The sequence below is a fragment of the Pseudophryne corroboree genome, chromosome 4, assembly GCF_028390025.1.
Source record: "Pseudophryne corroboree isolate aPseCor3 chromosome 4, aPseCor3.hap2, whole genome shotgun sequence".
NCBI lineage: Eukaryota > Metazoa > Chordata > Amphibia > Anura > Myobatrachidae > Pseudophryne > Pseudophryne corroboree.
This window is the reverse complement of record NC_086447.1, coordinates 519443567-519465644: the sequence shown is the minus strand read 5'-3', so window position 1 is coordinate 519465644 and position 22078 is coordinate 519443567. Positions and strand designations below refer to the sequence as shown.

General features: G+C 46.9%; 1 protein-coding gene across 7 annotated transcripts in view; it reads left to right on the top strand.

The window, feature by feature from the left end:
- The window catches only part of TBC1D32 (TBC1 domain family member 32), an 851129-nt gene that overhangs the window by 191288 nt on the left and 637763 nt on the right, over positions 1-22078 (top strand). For all 7 annotated transcript variants that reach the window (XR_010176059.1, XM_063917235.1, XM_063917238.1 and 4 more), the window contains one exon: positions 16837-16979. Coding sequence is in view for 6 of the 7 variants with exons in the window: in XM_063917235.1 (XP_063773305.1) it covers positions 16837-16979 (143 nt within the window). In the remaining variant the exon portion in view is untranslated. The remainder of the gene's footprint in view (positions 1-16836; positions 16980-22078) is intronic.

The window sequence follows — 22078 nt, the reverse complement described above, 5'->3', positions numbered from 1 at the left end:
TATCAGGTGACAAAAATGTTCTTGCACACTTTCCTATTTGCCTCTGAAGGTAGGAAAAATTGGGAAGATCCCCCAGCTGTGGACGTATCAGTATCCCGCCTGTCAAAAAAAGGTGGTACTGTCAGTTCCGGGCTCCTTTACATTAAAGGGGATAGAAAAATAGAAACTACACTAAAGTCTATAGCCGGTTGTTGGATGACACATGCCATTCATACATGGGTGACTCAAATTCAGGAGGGTCTTGGGGGTATATGCCCCTGGTTATTACAGTGACCCTCATAAGACACATCCAAGACACTGCACGTGTCCTGTGTGATTCGCTCAAGGAAATAGGCGCTCTTAATGCTAGGACTACTGCCATGGCAGTGTCGGCGCGCAGAGCCCTATGGCTGCGTCAGTGGATAGTGGATGCAGATTTCAAGAGCAGTGTGGAGTCTCTCCCCTTCTCCAGGGAGTGGCTGTTCGGGGTTGAGTTGGATACGTGGATTTCTAAACTTACTTCGGGGAAATCCACGTTTCTCCCCTCTGGGGCCCCACCGGCTAAACGTTCCTATCTGGGGCCATCTGCCCAGTCCTTTCGGTCTAACAAATGTAGATCTAGGGCCAGAGGTGCCTCCAGTGTGGCTAGAGGCACCAGAGGTAAGACAAGAAAACCAGCAGCTGCAGGTTCTCAGGAACAGAGCACCAGTTCTGCTTCCACTAAGGCCTCAGCATGACTGTGCCCAACCACCCCGAGGGGATCTCGAGGTGGGAGCTCGACTGCGACACTTCAGCCGCATCTGGGAAAGCTCCTGCCAGGATTCCTGGGTAAAGGACCTCGTTTCTCAGGGCTACAAGCTGGAGTTCGACTGCGCTCCTCCCCAACAATTTTTCAAATCAAGCTTACCAGCTTTGGCGGATGCACAAGTTACGCTGCAACAGGCCATCCTAAAGTTGGCCCAGTCCCAAGTCATTGTTCGAGTGCCACTACAACAACAGGGAAGGGGTTACTTTTCCAACCTGTTCGTGGTACCGAAACCGGACAGTTCGGTAAGGCACATTCTGATTCTAAAATCCTTGAACACTTACCTAAAGGTTTTCAAGTACAAGATGGAATCCCTGCGAGCAGTGATTGCGGGTCTGGAAGAACAGGAGTTCATGGTCTCGTTGGATATAAAGGACGCCTATCTCCATATCCCGTTTTGGCCACCTCACCAGGCTTACCTGCGGTTTGCCCTGCTGAACTACCAGTTCCAGGCGCTACCCTTCGGCCTGTCCGCAGCTCCAAGGGTTTTCACGAAGGTGATGGCGGAGATGATGTTCCAGGTCCAGGGGGTCAATATTGTCCCTTATCTGGACGATCTCTTGATGATAAAAGCGAGATCCAGGGAGCTTTTATTGCTCCCTATAGACCGCACTATTCAGCTTCTGTCACACCATGGGTGGATCCTCAATTTACAGAGTCCCACCTGGAGCCAACTCACCGGCTCCTGTTCTTGGGAATGTTACTGGATACTGTGGCTCAGAAAGTGTTCCTCCCAGAGGACAAAGCGAGAGCACTCCATGAGATGGTGCAAATGGTTCTACGACCTATTTGAATATCCATCCATATTTGCATAAGATTGTTGGGGAAAATGGTAGCCTCATAGGAGGCGATCCAGTACGGAAGGTTCCATGCCAGAACATTTCAATTGGATCTCCTGAGCAAGTGGTCCGGCGCACATCTTCAGATGCACCGGATGGACAGTTCGCTGACTATACATTTTGCTATCAAATAGGAAATAATTTCTGGATAGCGTGAGACGTAGCGGATCAATAAAGAAATCTATATCCGGCCCATTGTGTTCTGGTTGTGACTGTAGGAAAGTTATCATTGCTTCCAAACCCCGTTCGTGAGGAATACTAGTGTATAAGTTAATAACGTCCACAGTGCATAATAAATAATTGCTGGGTAATGGTGAGTTTTCATGCAACTTCTTGATAAGCGTAGTTGTGTCCTTCAGAAACCTTGGCTGCTTTTGCATGAGAAGCTGGAGATGATAGTTGCTAGGTGACACAGATTCTCAGCGGCTGGATGCCCCCACCCAGCTGATCTGGACCTCCTGGCGCAGTTTTGCACTGATGACGTCATCGGACTCCCGCTGGACGGCGCGACAGCGGCTCCTGCACTGAATGGTGAGTGTATTTAAATGTATGTTATAGTGTGATTCATGTCTTGATAAAAGGGAAAACGTCCCCTGAAACATTGACCGCATACATTGTGTCATGCTGTGGTTTTTACATCTCCTGGAGTGCCAACTGTATATTCAATTATATATTCTGCAGCGGAAGGTGAATGGGGCACCCGGCCTGCTGTTTTTCTAGTCACTACGAGTGCCGAACTTAAATTTTTGCTTCATTGAGTACCTATACCAGGCTACCTCATGTCAAGGCACCGCAGCATTTGTAATTGATAAAAGGGATAATGGTCTCTGAAACATTGACCGCATTCATTGTGTCATGCTGTGGTTTTTACATCGCCTGGAGTGCCAACTGTATATTCAACTAGATCTATCTATCTCCTACTTATTCAAGGATAAAGTTCTTTGCGGAACCACCATTTTATTTAGGAGGCTTCATGAGAGCTGGTAGAACAGTTACCAGCCCAGTCTGGAGATGCTTCCACTGATGTTTCAACTAACACTCACTCAATTTGGGCCAGTCACTTTCTGTAAAAGATCACACACAGTGATACTGAAGCTTAACTTTTGAAAGAAAGACTGAGCGGGAGAATTGGCCTAAAGATCACTGGGCAAGTCGTGTGGCACCCTGCACGTCTAGAGAGCTGTAAAAAGCCTATTTTGACTGATGGCAAAGACTATGATAAATTAAAACAATAAATTTCAACTCGATTGGGAGTCAGAGTATTTGTTCTTGTCCAGCGAGATCACTACTGGGAATATCAAACGAGATCCCTGCTCTCAAATGCATGACCTTATGCATCTTTGCCAAAAAGTGACTAATGCCAGAGTCCTTAACAGGACCACAGATCGTAGAAAGGGTTGCTATGGATTAATATCTGTGGTCCATACATACAATCCTGCACAAGTGGGTGAGCCACGCAGACACTAAAACAGCAGACCAATTGGATAAAATAGTGAAATGGTATGTGGTGGCCTAGGAACTGTTAAGTGTACCCCACCAGGTCGTAGTCCCGCAATGGCGATCTTCAGTGACTGTTTCAAGAGAAAAGTAGACAAAAGAAGAAACAAGAAGTGTTTCTTAATCGGGCACTACTTTGGGTTGCATTTCTACTAGGGATGTGCGCTGATTCCCGTCATGAGTTTTGGTTTTGGATCTGTATTTGGTTTTTCCAAAACCACCCTTGCAGTTTCGGATCTGTATTTTTCTACAAACACCATAAAAACAGGTAAAATAACAGAATTGTGTCCTGTTTTTGTGCCTACAGTATTATTAACCTCGGTAACATTAATTTCCACTCATTTACAGTCAATTTTGACTACCTCACAGCTCACAATATTGATTTCATCCATTTTAGGCCAAAGGCTGCAGGCTTGGATGGTTACTTACCGACAGAGCAGCGGCGCAAACACATAGCAGTTTATAGCACATCTATGAAAACTTGTCACACAGCAGTGGTTCAAATGAAAAGTGGTGTAACATGGAATTGTCCTTGGGCCCTTCATCCCACCATTATGTTTCATATTGATAAAGGACATGCAGTTTAACAAACCAAGTACCTCAGTGACCGGGACTGACACTTTTGGGGCTGAAGTGGTTGCTTTGTTTGTGCCCCCACAAGTCACGTTTTTTGAAGGACTACCTATGTTCACTAATGGGGAGCCTAATGATGAGGGTGTTAATTATATTGTAATTTTGTAAGATAAATTTCATGAACTCTCCGCAAATGATGTAACATGGTGAAGGTGCCTAGATGGCTAACGTCCCTACCTCTACTAATTTTGGCCTCTCGAATGGAACAGATGCCTTCACAAACATTGTCAGGATGGCTTTTTTGGTCTTATGCCCAGGCATCACAATGGCTTTCTTTTTTTCACAGGCAAGAACTGCAGCCACGGGTGGCCGCCGTCTTACAGAAACAACATCATCTTCATCCTCAGTGTCAGATCGTAGTAGTACACACATCTCGCTCACCCAGGCCCTCATTCCGAGTTGTTCGCTCGTTGCCGAGTTTCGCTATATTGCGATTAGTCGCTTACTGCGCATGCGCAATGTTCGCAGTGCGTCTGCGCCAAGTATATGTGCTAAAAAGTTAGGTATTTTACTCACGGCATAACGAGGATTTTTCATCGTTCTGGTGATCGGAGTGTGATTGACAGGAAGTGGGTGTTTCTGGGCGGAAACAGGCCGTTTTATGGGTGTGTGCGGAAAAACGCTGCCGTTTCTGGGGAAAACGCGGGAGTGGCTGGAGAAACGGGGGAGTGTCTGGGCGAACGCTGGGTGTGTTTGTGACGTCAAACCAGGAACGAAACTGACTGAACTGATCGCAGTGGCAGAGTAAGTCCCGAGCTACTCAGAAACTGCAAAGAAATTTCTATTCGCAATTATGCAAATCTTTCGTTCGCAATTCTGCAAAGCTAAGATTCACTCCCAGTAGGCGGCGGCTTAGCGTGTGCAATGCTGCTAAAAGCAGCTAGCGAGCGAACAACTCGGAATGAGGGCCCCTGTTCCACTTCCACACATGAATCCTCATTATCTATTGTGCCCTTGTCACCATCTTTACTTGTACTGCACTCCACATGTTCAGATAGTGCAGAAATGAGGGAAGGGGGTGAAAAAGGCTTCTCTATGAGGACAGTGAGACAAATGTCAGACTTGCACGTAGCTCAGGCATGTGTAATGGCTCTGAATGCACAGTTTTTCTACTGCCTTAGTGGTTTTCATTTTTTGGACACCTCTTTTAGACTCTGAGTGAAAAGTTCTTGCATCGTCATGAGAGGCAGAAGAAGATGCCTCACTGACAGTTGCAGACCCACCACTTATAAATAAAGGCCAATAACTTAAAGTCTCCTTGCAACTTTGTGTGGTGATGACATATTGACAATTTTATGTTTCTCTTACGTCCTAGAGGATACTTAGTACCATGGGGTATAGACAGGTCCACAAGGAGCCTTGGGCACTTTAAGAAATCATCAGTGTGCACTGGCTCCTCCCTCTATGCCCCTGCTACCAGACTCCGTTTAGAAAATGTGCCCGGAGGAGCCGGTCACGCTTAGGGAAGCTCCTGAAGAGTTTTCTGCATTTATTTTCTGTTTTATTTTCAGGCAGGTCTGGTTGGCACTAGACTGCCTGCTTCGTGGGACTTAGGGGGGAGAACGACCCAACTTCCTAAATAGTTAATGGTCCCGTTTCTCCACTGACAGGACACTGAGCTCCTGACGGAGTCATTCGCAAGCCCCTCCACGGCGAGCGTACATTTCCGCAGCACGCAGTCACCCCTAACAGAGCAGGAAGATAGAAGAGTGGTGAGTACAGCGCCGGCATTCCGGTTAGCGGGTCACCGGCGGGAATGGCGGCACAAGGGTAGGAGCGCAGCTCTGAGTGTAGGCTGCACTCCAGGGGGGGCTCAGGAGGATATACAGTGTAGTGTGTCCCACTGTGAGGGGTGCGCTGAGCCACCACTGATTACCCACACTGGCTAACATACCTAACAAGGGGTGATTTTCAGTTTGCCGGCTGTCGGGGTCCCAACACTTTTTCTTCCTCTTGGGGGTCCACGACGACCCTGGAAGGAGAATAGATAGCGTGGCGCGTGTAGTGTGCCACCGTGCCCTCAGCGTGGTGAGCGCAGTGAGCCCGCAAGGGGCTCATTTGTGCTCGCCCAGCTGTCGGTATGCCGGCGGTCGGGACCCCGACAGCCAGCATACTACACTACAGCACTAACAAGGGTTTTATCCCTCTGTTAGGCATAAAAATTACCTCAGGCCAGTATAAAAATCGGGAAGTGGAGCGCCATTAAGGGGACGGGGCTTCACTATGAGCGGGTCCAGCAGTTCGCCAACTCCATTTTCCCTCTGCAGCTTACGCTGACAGGAATCACAGGGAAGCTCAGCTCCTTCACAAAGACTCCACGTCTCCTCAGCGGTACCAGGGGGTCTTAGAACGGGGGAGTGTTGTAGTATACTAAGCCCTATTAAAGGACTTAGTGTGGCGACCCAGCTAAGTTTTACTTGGTTACAGGGGTGCTGTGTGGCTGGCTCCAATTTCTGTGTCTCCATGAGGGCTCTGTATGGGTTAAACTGTGTTTTCACCTTCTGTCTGTGGGTGGGTGGGTGTGTGTGTGTGTGTGTGTGTGTGTGTGTGTGTCCCTTCAGGGACTGTGTTTCCTGCACAGCTGAATGTCTTTCCTCCCCCGGAGACTCACTACCCTGTACTCAGGATAGTGCACATTATCAAGCTAGTGGGGCTAACCCCATGGTTAGCTTCCATTAAAGGGATTATATCTAATATTTCTACTAAATTATCCCATAATGAGAAAGAGATGCAGATTTTAAGACAGTCTATGGATGAGCTGATGTATAGAGATTCAGTTCCCATACCAGTGTCTCAAATTCTGGCCCAGCTCATGCAGGACATCAAGGATGCTTAACTTCTTATTCCAATTTGGCCACCTCATCAGGCTTATCTGTGGTTTGCACCACAGGACAGTCACTACCAGTTTCAGGCCCTGCCATTTGGCCTCTCCATGACACAAGCAGGGAGTGAACATACCATACCTGGACGACCTGCTGATAAAAGCGCCTTCCAGGGAGAGGTTGTTGGACAGCATTACCCTCTTAAACCGACTACTTCAGGATCACAGAGGGATTCTGAACCTACCAAAATGCCACCTGGAACCAATACGGAGGCTTCTGTTCCCAGGGATGATACTGGATACGGAGGAACAGAAGGTTTTCCTTCCATTGGCAAAGGCATTGGTAATCCAGTCGATGGTGCGGGATGTTCTAAAACCAGCCTGGATATTGTGCATTTATGCATTTGCCTTCTGGGGAAGATGGTCGCCTCTTACGAGGCGCTGCAGTATGGAAGGTTTCAGGCGAAGCCCTTCCAGCTAGATCTGCTGGACAAATGGTCCGGATCGCATCTTTACATGCACCAGTGGATACGTCTATCGCCAAAAGCCAGGATTTCTCTTCTGTGGTGGCTTCAGACTTCTCACCTGACCGAGGGTCGAAGGTTTGGGATTCAAAATTGTATTCTGCTAACCACAGACGCAAGCCCCAGAGGTTGATGAAATTGTCAAGTCAGGAAGCCATTCTTCCAATCAACATTCTGGAACGAAGGGCCATATACAACGGTCTTCTACAGGCATCGCATCTTCTTCAAGATCAAGCCATTCAGGTTCAGTCGGACAATGTGACGGCAGTAACGTACATAAACCGACAGGGCGGAACGAAGAGCAGAGCAGCAATGTCAGAGGTAACAAGAATTCTCCTCTGGGCAGAAAGGCACTGTCGGCAATCTTCATTCCGGGAGTAGACAACTGGGAAGCGGACTTCCTCAGCAGACACTACCTTCACCCGGGAGAGTGAGGCCTTCACCCGCAGGTGTTCGAGTCATTAACACGTCGGTGGGGAATTCCACAAATAGACATGATGGCCTCTCGTCTCAACAAGAAGCTAAAGCGGTATTGTTCCAGGTCGAGGGACCCGCAAGCAGTGGCGGTTAACGCTCTGGTGACTCTATGGGTCTATCAGATGGTTTACGTGTTTCCACCTCTTCCACTGATCCCAAGAATTCTCAAAAGAATAAAAAGGGAAAAGGTTCGAGCAATTCTCATTGCTTCGGATTGGCCAAGAAGGGCCTGGTACGCGGATCTACTGGAGATGCTCCTAAAGGACCAGTGGCCTCTACCTCTTTGAGCGGATCTTCTGCAACAGGAGCCATTCGTCTATCAAGACTTAACACGGCTACGTTTGACGGCATGGAAGTTGAGCGTCAAATTTTAGCCCAGATAGGCATTCCGGACAAGGGTGGACATTCCGAGTTGATCGCTCGTTATTTTTTTTCCGCAACGGAGCGATTAGTCGCTAATACATGCGCAATGTCCGCAGTGCGACTGCGCCAAGTAAATTTGCTATGTAGTTAGGAATTTTACTCACGGCATTACGAGGTTTTTTCTTCGTTCTGGTGATCGTAATGTGATTGACAGGAAGTGGGGGTTTCTGGGCGGAAACTGGACGTTTTATGGGAGTGTGTGAAAAAACGCTACCGTTTCTGGGAAAAACGCGGGAGTGTCTGAAGAAACGGGGGAGTGTCTGGGCGAACGCTGGGTGTGTTTGTGACGTCAAACCAGGAACGAAACTGACTGAACTGATCGCAGATGCCGAGTAAGTGTGGAGCTACTCAGAAACTGCTAAGAAGTGTCTATTCGCAATTCTGCTAATCTTTCGTTCGCAATTTTGATAAGCTAAGATTCCCTCCCAGTAGGTGGTGGCTTAGCGTGTGCAAAGCTGCTCGGAATGAGAGCCAAGGTTATTCCAACCCTGATCCAAGCCAGGAAAGGGGTAACGTCTAAACATTACCACCGTATTTGGGAAAAAATATGTCTCGTGGTGTGAAAACAGGAAATTTCCTGCAGTGGAATTTCAGCTGGGATGTTTTCTCCTTTCTCTACAGTCAGGTGTGGATGTGGGCCTACGTTTGGGCTCCTTGAAGGTCCAGATTTCGGCCTTTTCAAAAAAAAATTCCAGAAACAATTGGCTTCCCTCCCTGAGGTTCAGACGTTCTTGAAAGGGGTTCTTCACATCCAACCGCCCTTTGTGCCTCCCACGGCACCTTGGGATCTTAACGTGGTGTTGCAGTTCCTACAATCGGAATGGTTTGAGCCTTTACAGGAAGTTGACGTAAAGTTTCTTACGTGGAAGACCGTTACACTGTTGGCCTTAGCTTCTGCAAGGCATGTGTCGGAACTGGGGGTGTTTTCTCACAAAAGACACTATTAGATTTTTCATGAAGATAGAGCTGAACTCAGAACTCGTCAGCAATTTCTTCCTAAGGTGGTGTCTGTGTTTCATATCAACCATACTATTGTGGTTCCGGTGCTTACTGACACCTCTGCAACCTCAAAGTCCTTGGATGTTGTGAGGGCTTTGAAGATCTATGTGAAGTGGGCAGCTCGTCACAGGAAATCTGACTCGCTGTTTGTTCTCTATGATCCCAAGAAAATTGGGTGTCCTGCTTCAAAGCAGTCTATTGCTCGCTGGATCAGGTTTACTATCCAGCATGCTTATTCCTTGGCAGGATTTCCGGTTCCTAAAGTACAGGACCACTCTAACAGGTCGGTGGGTTCTTCCTGGGTGGCTGCCCGGGGTGTCTCAGCTTTACAGCTCTGCCGAGCAGCTACTTGGTCAGGGTCGAACACGTTTGCTAAGTTCTACAAGTTCGATACTTTGGCCTCTGAGAACCTTCAGTTTGGTCAATCAGTTCTGCAGGAACCTCAGCACTCTCCCACCCGGTTTGGGAGCTTTGGTACATCCCCATGGTACTAATGTGGACCCAGAATCCTCTAGGACGTAATAGAAATTAGGATTTTAATTACCTACCGGTAAATCCTTTTCTCGTAGTTCGTAGAGGATACTGTGTGCCCGCCCAGTGCTTTGTTTTACTGCACTGTTACTTTAAGTAATGTTGATTCAGCTGTTGCTGTTCCTGTTCAAGTTTGGTTATTATGGCTTTCCTCTTGTTTGTTTTGTGCTGGTTCCAATCTCACCACTGTTCTGTTACATCCTTCCTCAGGCTATGTCCATCTCCTCGGGCACAGTTTCTAGACTGAGTCTGGTAGGAGGGGTGTAGTGGGAGGAGCCAGTGCACACTATTGATTTTTTAAAGTGCCCATGGCTCATAGTGGACCTGTCTATACCCCATGGTACTAATGTGGACCCCAGTATCCTCTACGAACTACGAGAAAAGTATTTACCGGTAGGTAATTAAAATCCTATTTTCTCTGCAGCTGACTTTCCTTTTGATGATTTTTTTTTTTTATATACCACTGTAAGATTGTATTGCTTCTTTGATTTTACATGCCTTGACTTAAGCCCTCTATGCCCTTGGTTATTTGCCTTAGTAGATGATGTTGATAGTCTTTCATCATCATGACTGGTGGCAGCAGCTGCAGCACAAGTAGATGGTTCCTGCTCTCCTCTCAATTTATCATCCTCCATAGCAGTAAACACAAGCAAAGTGGGGTACAACATTGCTTGATTTGATAACCAAAGAGGTGTGGAGTACTCGGGAGTATTGTGGATTTTCCATCCACCCTTGTTATTTATAATTAGGCTGCCAACAGTTGGCTATGGCCCTCATTCCGAGTTGTTCGCTCGCTAGCTACTTTTAGCAGAAATGCAAACACAAAGCCGCCGCCATCTGGGAGTGTATCTTAGCATAGCAGAATTGCTAATGAAAGATTAGCAATTCTGCTAATATTAGCAGAATTGCTAACGAAAGCAATTTCCTTGCAGTTTCTGAGTAGCTCCAGACCTACTCCTAGATTGCGATCACCTCAGTCCGTTTAGTTCCTGGTTTGACGTCACAAACACGCCCAGCGTCCAACCAGCCACTCCTCCGTTTCTCCAGCCACTCCTGCGTTTTTACCTGGCACGCCTGCGTTTTTTTAGCACACTCCCTGAAAACGGCCAGTTTCCGCCCAGAAACACCCACTTCCTGTCAATCAGCAGAGCGATTGAAAAGCTTTGTTCGCCTGTGAGTAAAATAGCATAGTTTTGTGTAAATTTGCTTAGCGCGTGCGCCCTGCTGTGCATACGCATGCGCAGAACTGCCGGATTTTAGCCTATTAGCAATTCTGCTAAAATTAGCAGCGAGCGAACAACTCGGAATGAGGGCCTATGTTCTGAAATCAGTAACCATACACCTTGGAAGCATTGTATGAAGAGACCATTGCACATTATTTACATTTACATTCCTGTTTGCATACTTAACCTTTCTAAAACCTGATTAAAATAGGATACTCTGTGGTACTACTAGGATTCTTTGTTGTCACTGGGAATTAATCCGCATATTCAATATTTCATATTTTATACTTGTTTTTTATGTATGGATATCATTCTTTTATTACAGGAACCAATAAAGGTTAAGTTTTAGATAAATCCAAGAGTGCCCCCAAACAAGAGTTTTCTTTTTCTTTACTTATTATACACTATGACTCTAAGGGAGCACCACCAGACACAATACTAATATAGCATTGTCCGTTTTAAAGACTAATACCCCTTTCACAACGCAAATGCCGGGTCCCACCCAGTAATTGAAAATGGGTCCTTACCGGGTGGGCCCCGGAATTTGACCCTACAGGCTGCCTTATACGAGTCGTGTTGCTGTACAGGGGCGGGGAGTGACGAGTCATTGGGGGCGAGTGCGGAAGCGGCGCTGGAGATGAGCTCATCTCTGCGCTGCCTCTCCCTGTGTAGTGAACAGGTCCCGTGTTGTATCGACCCGGCAACCCGTTCACACCCTCACTGACCTGGTATTGAACCCGGGAATAACACGGCTTTATTCCCAGGTTGAATTACTGGGTCAGACCACCCAGGAATTCGCCATGGGCCCTTTCACACCACACAGTGTCCCGCTTGGATCCGGCAATATGCCGGGTAGATACCGGGTTATCTGTACAGTGTGAAAGGGGTATTATTATCATTCAGGCAAATACAATTCTTCCTCTTTAAAAAAATTTCTGGTTATACAGTCTCTTCCACATGAACCTAATGTGGACAAACCTGTGCATGGACCACTTCTCCTCTTTGATACATAATTTCTTTCTACTGTCCGCTTATACCTTTCCCTTTGTTTCTTTCAATTCTGTGAGGAGGTGTTTAGGTGTTTCTTATGATTCACAGTTACTTGAGATTGAAATTTGCCACAGTACTCCCATTGTTGCACACTGCCTAGTGCCATATTGTGTGTTCATCTGACTCTTGTAGCCATGTCTAGCAAAGGCAAGGTCACAAGGAGGCTGCTGCACCCCTGTTGGTCTCATGCAGGTCCTGTTTAGTGGGTTTATCCCCTCAGGACGTTGTACAGGGTGGTTTATGTGCATCTTGCTATATCCCGCCTGCCCAGTCAGCTCCTCCAGCCCCTGTGCAGGATCTCCCATGGGCTTCCTTTTCACAGTTACTGGTTCAGATAGCTGGCCACCTTGCAACTCCTGTGGTCACTTTCCCTATAGGATTCCTTTAGCAAGTACATCCTGCTATACCAGTCCAAGCTATGCTCCCTTCCTGGGTAGATGTGCTATCTACCTCAGTACGGAGTCTGGCTAATATCTCTACTGCTTTTCAACAGATGTTACAAGGTGATAGACCCTTGCCCACCAAAGCCACTAAGCATGCTGTGCCCTCCTCTCAGCCTATGCAGCTTTCAGATACCGAGGCATCATCTGGTGAGGCAGAGATTTCAGATATCTCTCTCACTGAGTCCCCATCAGGAGGAGCATCATTCTGAGCATCTTATGTAGCTCATTCGTGAAGCTTGGAATACTCCTGGTAAAACGTTTCAGCTGCCAAAGCGACTAGCTTCAGTCTACCCTGTTCCAGCAGCTGAATATACTAACTGAAAGGTTTCCCCAGTGATGCATTCTTATGCAGCCCGTCTGGTTAAAGCCTCTACCTTACTTATCCCTACAGCTTTCTCCCCAAAGGAGACCACGGATAGGATTGAAGCCTATCTCAAATCTGTCTATTCCCAAACAGGTGCTATTGCTAGACCTGCCATGGTCACTGCCATGATGGCCAAGGCCATTGAGAGCTTGGCAGCAGCTCTGGAGGAAGCCCTCTGACATTTCCTGGGAACATTTATCTCACGTCACTCATATCAGGGATGCTGCATCTTACCTAGGGGAAACGGTTCTGGATGCTAGTCTCCTGGGGTCTGCTACCTCGGTGGTCGACCGCCGCGCCCTCCATTCGTGGAAAGCGGACACAGATTCCTTGAAGGCCTTGGAGTTGCTGCCTTACACTAGGGATGCCCTGTTTAGTGTAAAGTTAGACAAAATCGTTGCTACACTGGCGGCTTCCAAGACTGCTTTCCTGCCCTCAGCCTCTACTCCACAGTATCGGACATCCGTCTTTCGGTCCTTTTATCCACAAGTCAGAGCTAAAGGTCAGTACTTTCCCAGACAGCTGACTTTTACAAAGACTACCAAACCTAGACCCAAGCAGGCCTGGGCTGCCAGACGTCTTAACTCCCAAGACTAATGACAAGTCCTCAGCCTGACGTGGTGGGCCTCCTCCTGGGTGATCCCAGGGTGAGAGGCTGGCTTCTTCAGTTTGTACACTCCTGGCATCAGACCACCAAAGACGCCTGGGTGCAAGAAGCAGTCTCTCACGGGTACTCCTGTCTCATTCCGGAGATGACCCCCTCAACAATTCTTTTTCACAGGACCACCATCTGGACCAAGCCAGGCTCTGGCCCTCCAGAAGGTCATTCAATCCCTACTGCAATCACGGGTAATAGTACCAGTCCCATGGTCAGAACGTGGGACCGGTTTCTACTCTACCTTGTTCCTGGTTCAGAAACCCAATGGGTCTCATCGATCTATCCTAAATCTCAAATGCCTCAACAGCTTTGTTAGGGTACACAGGTTTCATATGGAAACCCTTCACTCTATTGTACTAGCTATGGAGCCTGGGGACTTTATGGTGTCTTTGGACATTCAGGATGCTTACCTGCATGTCCCTGAAGCGCCCTTTCATCAGCTGTTCCTGCGGTTTTCTATCTTTGAACAGCATTACCAATTTTGGGCACTGCCCTTTGGTCTTTCTACAGCAAAATTATGGCTGTAAGGGCACAGTTGCATCGTCAGGGGGGCAGAATACTCCCATACCTGGACAACCTGCTGAACCTCGCCCACTCTACGGAAATCCTACACCACCGTCTTCATCTAACTATTTCCTTCCTGTAGCAATACGGCTGGCTAATCAAATGGAAAAAATCATTCCTCACGCCTTAGCAGAGGATGCTACATCTGAGAGATCTCCTGGATTCTCAGGCCAGCAGACATAATTTCAGCACTACAATGAGTACACAAGTCGCTGCACAGTCGCCGTGCAAGTCCTGGGATCCATGGTCTCCACCTTTTAACTTGGTGGAGTACGCCCAGTTCTATTCCAGACCCCCTGCAACACCTGATCCTGTCCAGGTGATGGACTATAACATCTGATCAGGTCCCAGACAATAGTCCTCTCTCTGGAGGTTCGACTGTCTCTTACCTGGTGGCTCCAGACGACACACTTGGACAAGGGGCTACCATTCATTGGGTACTTCTTTCCACATATGCCAGTATCCGCTAATGGGGTGCAGTGACCGGACAACACTCCTTTCAGGGCCATTGGACTCTGATATAAAGTTGCTTACCATTTAACATCTTGGAGTTATGAGCTTTATACAGAGCCCTCACTCTAATGCTTCAGGATAGACCGATCCAGATCCAGTCCGACAACGCCACTGTGGTGGCCTACCTCAACCATCAGGGAGGCACTCTCAGTCGGATGGTAATGCAGGAAGTGGCTCACATTCTCAGATGGGCCGAACACCATCTCGGCAGTGTTCATCCCTTGGATCCTCAACTGGGAAGGGGACTTCCTCTGCTGTCACGACATGCACGCCGCTGAGTAGGCTCACCACCCAGAGGGCTTTTAGCTGCTTTTGGACAAGTGGGGCCTGCTGGACGTGGACCTTACGGCCTCCAGATAGAACAAGGTTCCCATGTATGAGTCCAGAACAGGAGATCCCAAAGCAGCCTTCGTGGACGCCCTTGCAGTGAAGTGGACCTTCCATCTGGCGTACCTCTTCCCTCCAGTCTCCCTCCTTTCTCAGGTCCTTTGCAAATTCAAGCAGGAAGGAGGCATCGCCCTGTTGGTAGCTCCAGCCTGGCCCCGATGCAATTGGTTCTCCGATCTACAAACTATCCATAGACGCTCCCTTTCCTCTTCCGCTACGACCAGACCTGTTGTCTCAGGGTCCCTGTCTACACCCAGACCTAGCCCGTCTGTGTTTGACAGCATGGCTCTTGAGTCGTCCCTCCTGAGGTCCAAAGGTTTCTCTCGATCTGTGGGGGTAATTCCAAGTTGATCGCAGCAGGAATTTTGTTAGCAGTTGGGCAAAACCATGTGTACTGCAGGGGAGGCAGATATAACATGTGCAGAAAGAGTTAGATTTGGGTGGGTTATTTTATTTCTGTGCATGGTAAATACTGGCTGCTTTATTTTTACAAATTATATTGCAGATTGAACACACCCCACCCAAATCTAACTCTCTCTGCACATGTTAAATCTGCCTCCCCTGCAGTGCACATGGTTTTGCCCAACTTCTAACAAAATTCCTGCTGCGATCAACTTGGAATTACCCCCTGTGTTCCAGACCATGCTTCTTTATTACAATGTGAGGAATACATACTTCCAGTTGTGTGCTGCAAGACGCTATGACCCTCTGGTTCTTAGAGTTTCTCTGATCCTTAATTTTATTCAAGCTGGACTGGATCTCAAACTCCACCTGGCCTCCCTGAAAGTGCACGTCTCTACTCTCTCTCAATATGGTTTCAGAACAGAATTGCTCCACTTCCAGATGTTCGCATCTTTCTTCAGGGTGTCCTCCATATTCAACCTACCTTTGTCCCTCCAGTGGCACTGTGGGATTTGCCAGTGCTTCTCCAAGTGCTTCAGGAGCCTCCGTTTGAACCCCTGGAATCAGTGGACCTCAAATGGCTAACGGCGGAGACTCTTTTCCTTCTGGCTATTGCATCTGCCTGAAGAGTGTCAGATTTAGGGGCGCTTTCCTGTCGCTCTCCCTTTCTGATTTTTCATCAGTACAAGGCTGTTCTTTGAGCTTGGCCTGATTACCTTCCCAAGGTAGTGTCCCGTTTCCACCTTTAACGTGGATATCGTGGTACCCGCCTTCCTATCACTGGAGCTCTCAGCAGGGGAGGTCTCCCTGGATGTGTTCCATGCTCTCCGAATCTATGTAGAAATTACCATTTCCCTACGTAAATTGGATTCCCCCTTTGTCCTCTACGGATTCCATAAGATGCCAGCTGGCTTTGCATGACTATCTCACAGGCATACACGCATGCTGACCTTCCTGTGCTGGCTATAGACTCTGCTCAGTCTACTCGCTCTGTGGGTCCTTCGGCATACGCGCCATGGCGGGCTGCCCACGAACAATTGTGCAAGGTGACCACTTTGTCTTCTTTCTACACCTCTCTCAGGTTCTATGCCTTTGATACATTCACGTCCCAGGATGCTTCATTTGGACGCCAGATTCTCCTATCCGCTCAGGAGCATCAACTCCCTTAAATAACTTTGGGACATCCCCGTTGTCTCCCTGTGGAGGCTTATGGCAACCGAAGAAGAAAAGAAAGAGTTATGGTAGACTGACCTTTTGTTAATTCTCTCTCTTTCTTCGAGGTCCACATGGTCCACACCACCATGACTCACCTGGCTTCTATGGGTCTCTTTCCTTGGTCACTGGTTCCCTTCTTTTGTCATGAGAGCATGTTCTTGTGTGTGCCACATCTTTCATCTCTCCTATCCTGCTCCTGCCTTCGGCTTTTTGACAAAACTGAGGAGCCTGAGATGGAGATAGGATGTAGGGGGGAAGGACTGGAGCATCTTGGGATACCTAAAAGCTGAACTGTTTGGTGCCCGGCTCTTTATCACCACCTACACCCTATTGTCTACCTGTGGACCCTATAAACCTCAAAGAGCGGTAACAAATCTCTGTTGAGAAACTATAATGATTTACGTACATTTGCGCTTGACACATCATACAGTAAAACATTTCTCTATTATAATGTTTCATTAAATAAATTTCCCAATATTTTATTCGTAGACACTCTTGCTCCAGCGAGTTTGGCTATGGAGGTCCTACGTATGCTTTGTGACCGCAAAGAATGTGCCAGCGAATGTTTGTACACTGGAGCTATTATAGCGACACTAATTTCTCCAATACAAAAATTGCTGAAAGGAAAGAAGGTCAGTAAAAGGAAATGTTTTATGTAATTTCTTTTTCTAAAGTGTATGAAACTTATTGAATACAATATGAATGTCCATTTTACTATTTTATTTAATATCTATAGAATAGTCCTTATTATTGTAGCCATCAAGCATCTATTGTTTAATATAACATGTAGCATGTATTCTTATCTAATCCCTTGTAACTGTGCTTTGATGTTGAAGGGGAATTTTGTTTTACTGTGACAGAACTGACATCCCTTTATATAGCACATCTAACTTGCAAAGCTGATCCCCACTGTGAAGTGGTTTATGTACCTGTGCTCTGCTTTTCTGCTGACATCCACCACAGTGCTTGGGAAGAGCAAGGTATCATGCTGACATTGAAGGCTTGAGTCCTTTGAAGTTGTGATTAATGACTATGCATGGAGTGTCTTTTACCCTACAAATATATGTGACTAGCAAAGCACAAAATTATATAGTAGCATCGGTATGGTATTTTCAGTCACTCAAACCATAAAGTTGACCTTATTTTTAATGAGAATAGCACTCAATATTTAAATGCTAGCTTGTGAGAAAGTAACTACAAAAACTTTACCCAAAAATCAGTGTCTTTTTCTGCATTAAGGTGTGCAGTTTAGAGCCCATACCTACTGTATATATTAAAGCTCAGAAAGAGATAAAGTACCAACCAAATCAGCTCCTAACTGCCATGTTAACGTCTCTGTTTGAAAATTGACAGGAACTGATTGGCTGGAACTTTTTCTCTCTATTTTATCTCTCTATCCCTCTCTCTCTCTCTGAGGCTTGATACATAGCTCCTTTATCTCTTTTGTGTACCCTCTATCCACGTGACATTGCAGACTACGAGGGCGAGTATGGAAAATGCATATTAGAGGCAGTTCTGCACCATCCAGTTGCAGGTGTGAAAAAGTGTGTTTCTATATACATTTAAAAAAAAAAAAAAAAAAAGATGAAACTACAGTAGAGGAACACCTCTATGGTGGTAAAGATCTCCATCATAAAGTGAAAATTTATGAAAAATAAATTGAATGCAGATAGATATATATATATATATATATATATATATATATTGTAACACTGTAAGGGAACAAGGTGCGGTTTCGTGGGGTAAATGGCAGCAAGCAGCAGCTGGGGAATCACACAAGTCCAGTGTGTGGTGCAACTAGCCACGACCAGTTTTATTAAGCAGAAAACAAAACAAACATCAAAAGAAAATACCTTGCCTGTCCGGCACTAACTAAACACAAGACGTTCCTAACTGTCTCTAAACAAAACAAACAGAGTTTTCCAGTCAACACTGTATGGCTCACTTGTATAAGGAAGCGTATTTCTCTCACAGAGATCCTGCAGTCTTCCCAGGCAGTCTGCACACACTAATCAGGCTAGCAGCCCTATAACCCACTTACACAGCTGAAACCCTGATTAGCCCTCTGTGAGGCCAAAGACCCGAACTTGGCCCAACATCTGGAACTTGCCCTATCTTTCTTTCAGGGCCCTTATCCAGCTTTTCCAATAAACTGAAAAGATTCTGACAAAGCAAAACATTTTCCTAGAAGTTTTCATTTTTCTAATACAGGTAAGACAAGAACCTGGAACAAACATACCTGCCCTCAAACACTATTCCACTGTTCTTGTCACATATTCCCCTCCCCTGTTTCGACCTAGGGGCCGGAACACTTGTAGCCCCCAAACAGAAGATGCGGGACAATGCATCTGCGTTGGCCAATTGTGTACCCGGTCTGTGTTGAACAGTAAACCTAAAATCCTGCAACGCTAGAAACCATCTAGTTACCCGAGCATTCTGACCTCTATTTATATACATCCATTTTAAAGGGGCGTGATCTGTCACTAGTCTGAATTGTCTACTCAAGAGGTAATATCTCAAGGTATCTAGTGCCCACTTAATGGCCAAAGCCTCCTTTTCCACAATGGCATACCTTTTTTCATGCTCATTGAGTTTCCTACTCAAATAAATGATAGGGTGTTCGTCCCCATCTCTGGTTCGGGACAACACAGCCCCTATCCCTACCTCTGAGGCATCTGTCCAACAAATTCTTTCGAAAAATCTGGTGTTATCAATACCGGTTGTGAACACAAAGCCACTTTTAATGTTTGGAACGCTTTTTCTGTTTCAGGGTTACATTTCACCACATTTGACTGCTTCCCTTTGGTAAGGTCTGACAACGGCACTGCTGTGGTCGCAAAATTGGGAATAAACCGTCTATAGTACCCAGTTATTCCCAAAAAAGCCCTTACCTGTTTTTTATTCACTGGACGAGACCAGTTTTGAATAGCATCAATTTTATTCAATTGGGGCCTAATCCGACCTCTGCCTATGGTGAAGCCCAAGTATTTGACCTCCTCCATTGCGAGGCAGCACTTCTTTGGGTTAGCAGTTAACCCTACCTCTCTGAGTCCAGTACTGCTTGCACTTTAACCAAATGGGACCCCCAGTCTGTACTGTGAATTACCACATCATGCAAATAGGCAGCTGCATATTTTCTATGGGGCCTCAAACTTTTATCCATCGCCCGTTGAAAGGTTGCTGGAGCCCCATGCAACCCAAAGGGTAACATCTTATACTGGTATAGCCCCTCCGGAACCGAAAAGGATGTTTTTTTTTGCGCCATCAGTTAAAGGTATTTGCCAGTACCCTTTGGTCAGGTCCAACGTGGTGAGAAACCTGGCTGTTCCTAGTCTTTCTATAAGCTCATCGACACGGGGCATGGGGTATGCGTCAAATTTGGACACCTCATTTAACTTACGAAAGTCATTACAGAAGCGTATGCTACCGTCTGGCTTCGGGATGAGAACTATGGGACTGGACCACTCACTGTTAGAATCCTCTGACTCCAAGTTCTAACATGGTTTTAACTTCTTTAGAAACAGCTTCTCGCTGAGCTTCAGGAATCCTATATGGCTTTAAATGGACCCTGACCCCTGGTTCTGTGACAATGTCATGTTTTATTATGGTCGTTCGGCCAGGCAGCTCTGAAAATATCTCCCTATTTTGGATGAGAAATTCTTTAACTTGATTGTTCTGATCAGCTGATAATGTCTCTGACACCTTTACTGCGGGAAGCAACCGAGGTAAAGACACCGAAGGGCAAGGCTCCGCTGACAGACACAACCTATCTTTCCAGGGTTTGATTAAGTTAACATGGTAGATTTGTTCGGGTTTTCTCTTTCCCGGTTTGGTATACTTTGTAATTAACCTCATTCACTTTTTCCCTAATCTCAAATGGACCCTGCCATTTAGCTAGGAACTTGCTTTCCACAGTGGGTACCAACACAAGAACTCTATCTCCAGGAGCAAATTCCCGTATCTTGGCACTCCGGTTATATACCCTCTGTTGAGCACTTTGGGCCTGTTCCATGTGCTCTCTGACAATAGGTACCACGGCTGCAATCCTATCCTGCATTTGTGTTACATGTTCAATAACGCTTCTATAAGGAGTGGGCTGTCCTTTCCACGTCTCTTTGGCAATGTCCAATAGCCCTCTGGGGTGTCTACCATACAACAAATCAAATGGAGAAAACCCCGTAGAGAACTGAGGAACTTCTCTGATGGCCATTAACAAGTAGGGCAACAAACAATCCCAGTTTCTCTAACGTCCTAGTGGATGCTGGGGACTCCGTCAGGACCATGGGGATTAGCGGCTCCGCAGGAGACGGGGCACAAAAATAAAGCTTTAGGATCAGGTGGTGTGCACTGGCTCCTCCCCCTATGACCCTCCTCCAAGCCCCAGTTAGGTTTTTGTGCCCGTCCGAGCAGGGTGCAATCTAGGTGGCTCTCCTAAAGAGCTGCTTAGAAAAAGTTTTTAGGTTTTTTATTTTCAGTGAGTCCTGCTGGCAACAGGCTCACTGCATCGAGGGACTTAGGGGAGAGAAGTCAACTCACCTGCGTGCAGGATGGATTGGCTTCTTAGGCTACTGGACACCATTAGCTCCAGAGGGATCGAACACAGGCCCAGCCATGGAGTCCGGTCCCGGAGCCGCGCCGCCGACCCCCCTTGCAGATGCCGAAGATGGAAGAGGTCCAGAAGCAGGCGGCAGAATACTTTTCAGTCTTCCTGAGGTAGCGCACAGCACTGCAGCTGTGCGCCATTGTTGTCAGCACACTTCACACAGCGGTCACGGAGGGTGCAGGGCGCTGGGGGGGCGCCCTGGGCAGCAATGTATAATACCTTTTTATGGCTAAAAAATACATCACATATAGCCCTTGAGGCTATATGGATGTATTTAACCCCTGCCAGATCTCACAAACTCCGGAGAAGAGCCCGCCGAAATAGGGGGCGGGGCTTATTCTCCTCAGCACACAGCGCCATTTTCCTGCTCAGCTCCGCTGTGAGGAAGGCTCCCAGGACTCTCCCCTGCACTGCACTACAGAAACAGGGTAAAACAGAGAGGGGGGGCACTTTTTTTGGCGATATTACTATATTTAAGCTGCTATAAGGATACAACACTTATATAGGGTTGTTCCCATATATATTATAGCGCTTGGGTGTGTGCTGGCAAACTCTCCCTCTGTCTCCCCAAAGGGCTAGTGGGGTCCTGTCTTCAATAGAGCATTCCCTGTGTGTCTGCTGTGTGTCGGTACGTGTGTGTCGACATGTATGAGGACGATGTTGGTGTGGAGGCAGAGCAATTGCCGGTAATGGTGATGTCACCCCCCAGGGAGTCGACACCGGAATGGATGGCTTTGTTTATGGAATTACGTGATAATGTCAGCACATTACAAAAATCAGTTGACGACATGAGACGGCCGGAAAACCAGTTAGTACCTGCCCAGGCGTCTCAGACACCGTCAGGGGCTGTAAAACGCCCTTTACCTCAGTCGGTCGACACAGACTCAGACACGGACACTGAATCTAGTGTCGACGGTGAAGAAACAAACGTATTTTCCAGTAGGGCCACACGTTATATGATCACGGCAATGAAGGAGGCTTTGCATATCTCTGATACTACAAGTACCACAAAAAGGGGTATTATGTGGGGGGTGAAAAAACTACCTGTAGTTTTTCCTGAATCAGAGGAATTGAATGATGTATGTGATGAAGCGTGGGTTAACCCAGATAGAAAAGTGCTAATTTCAA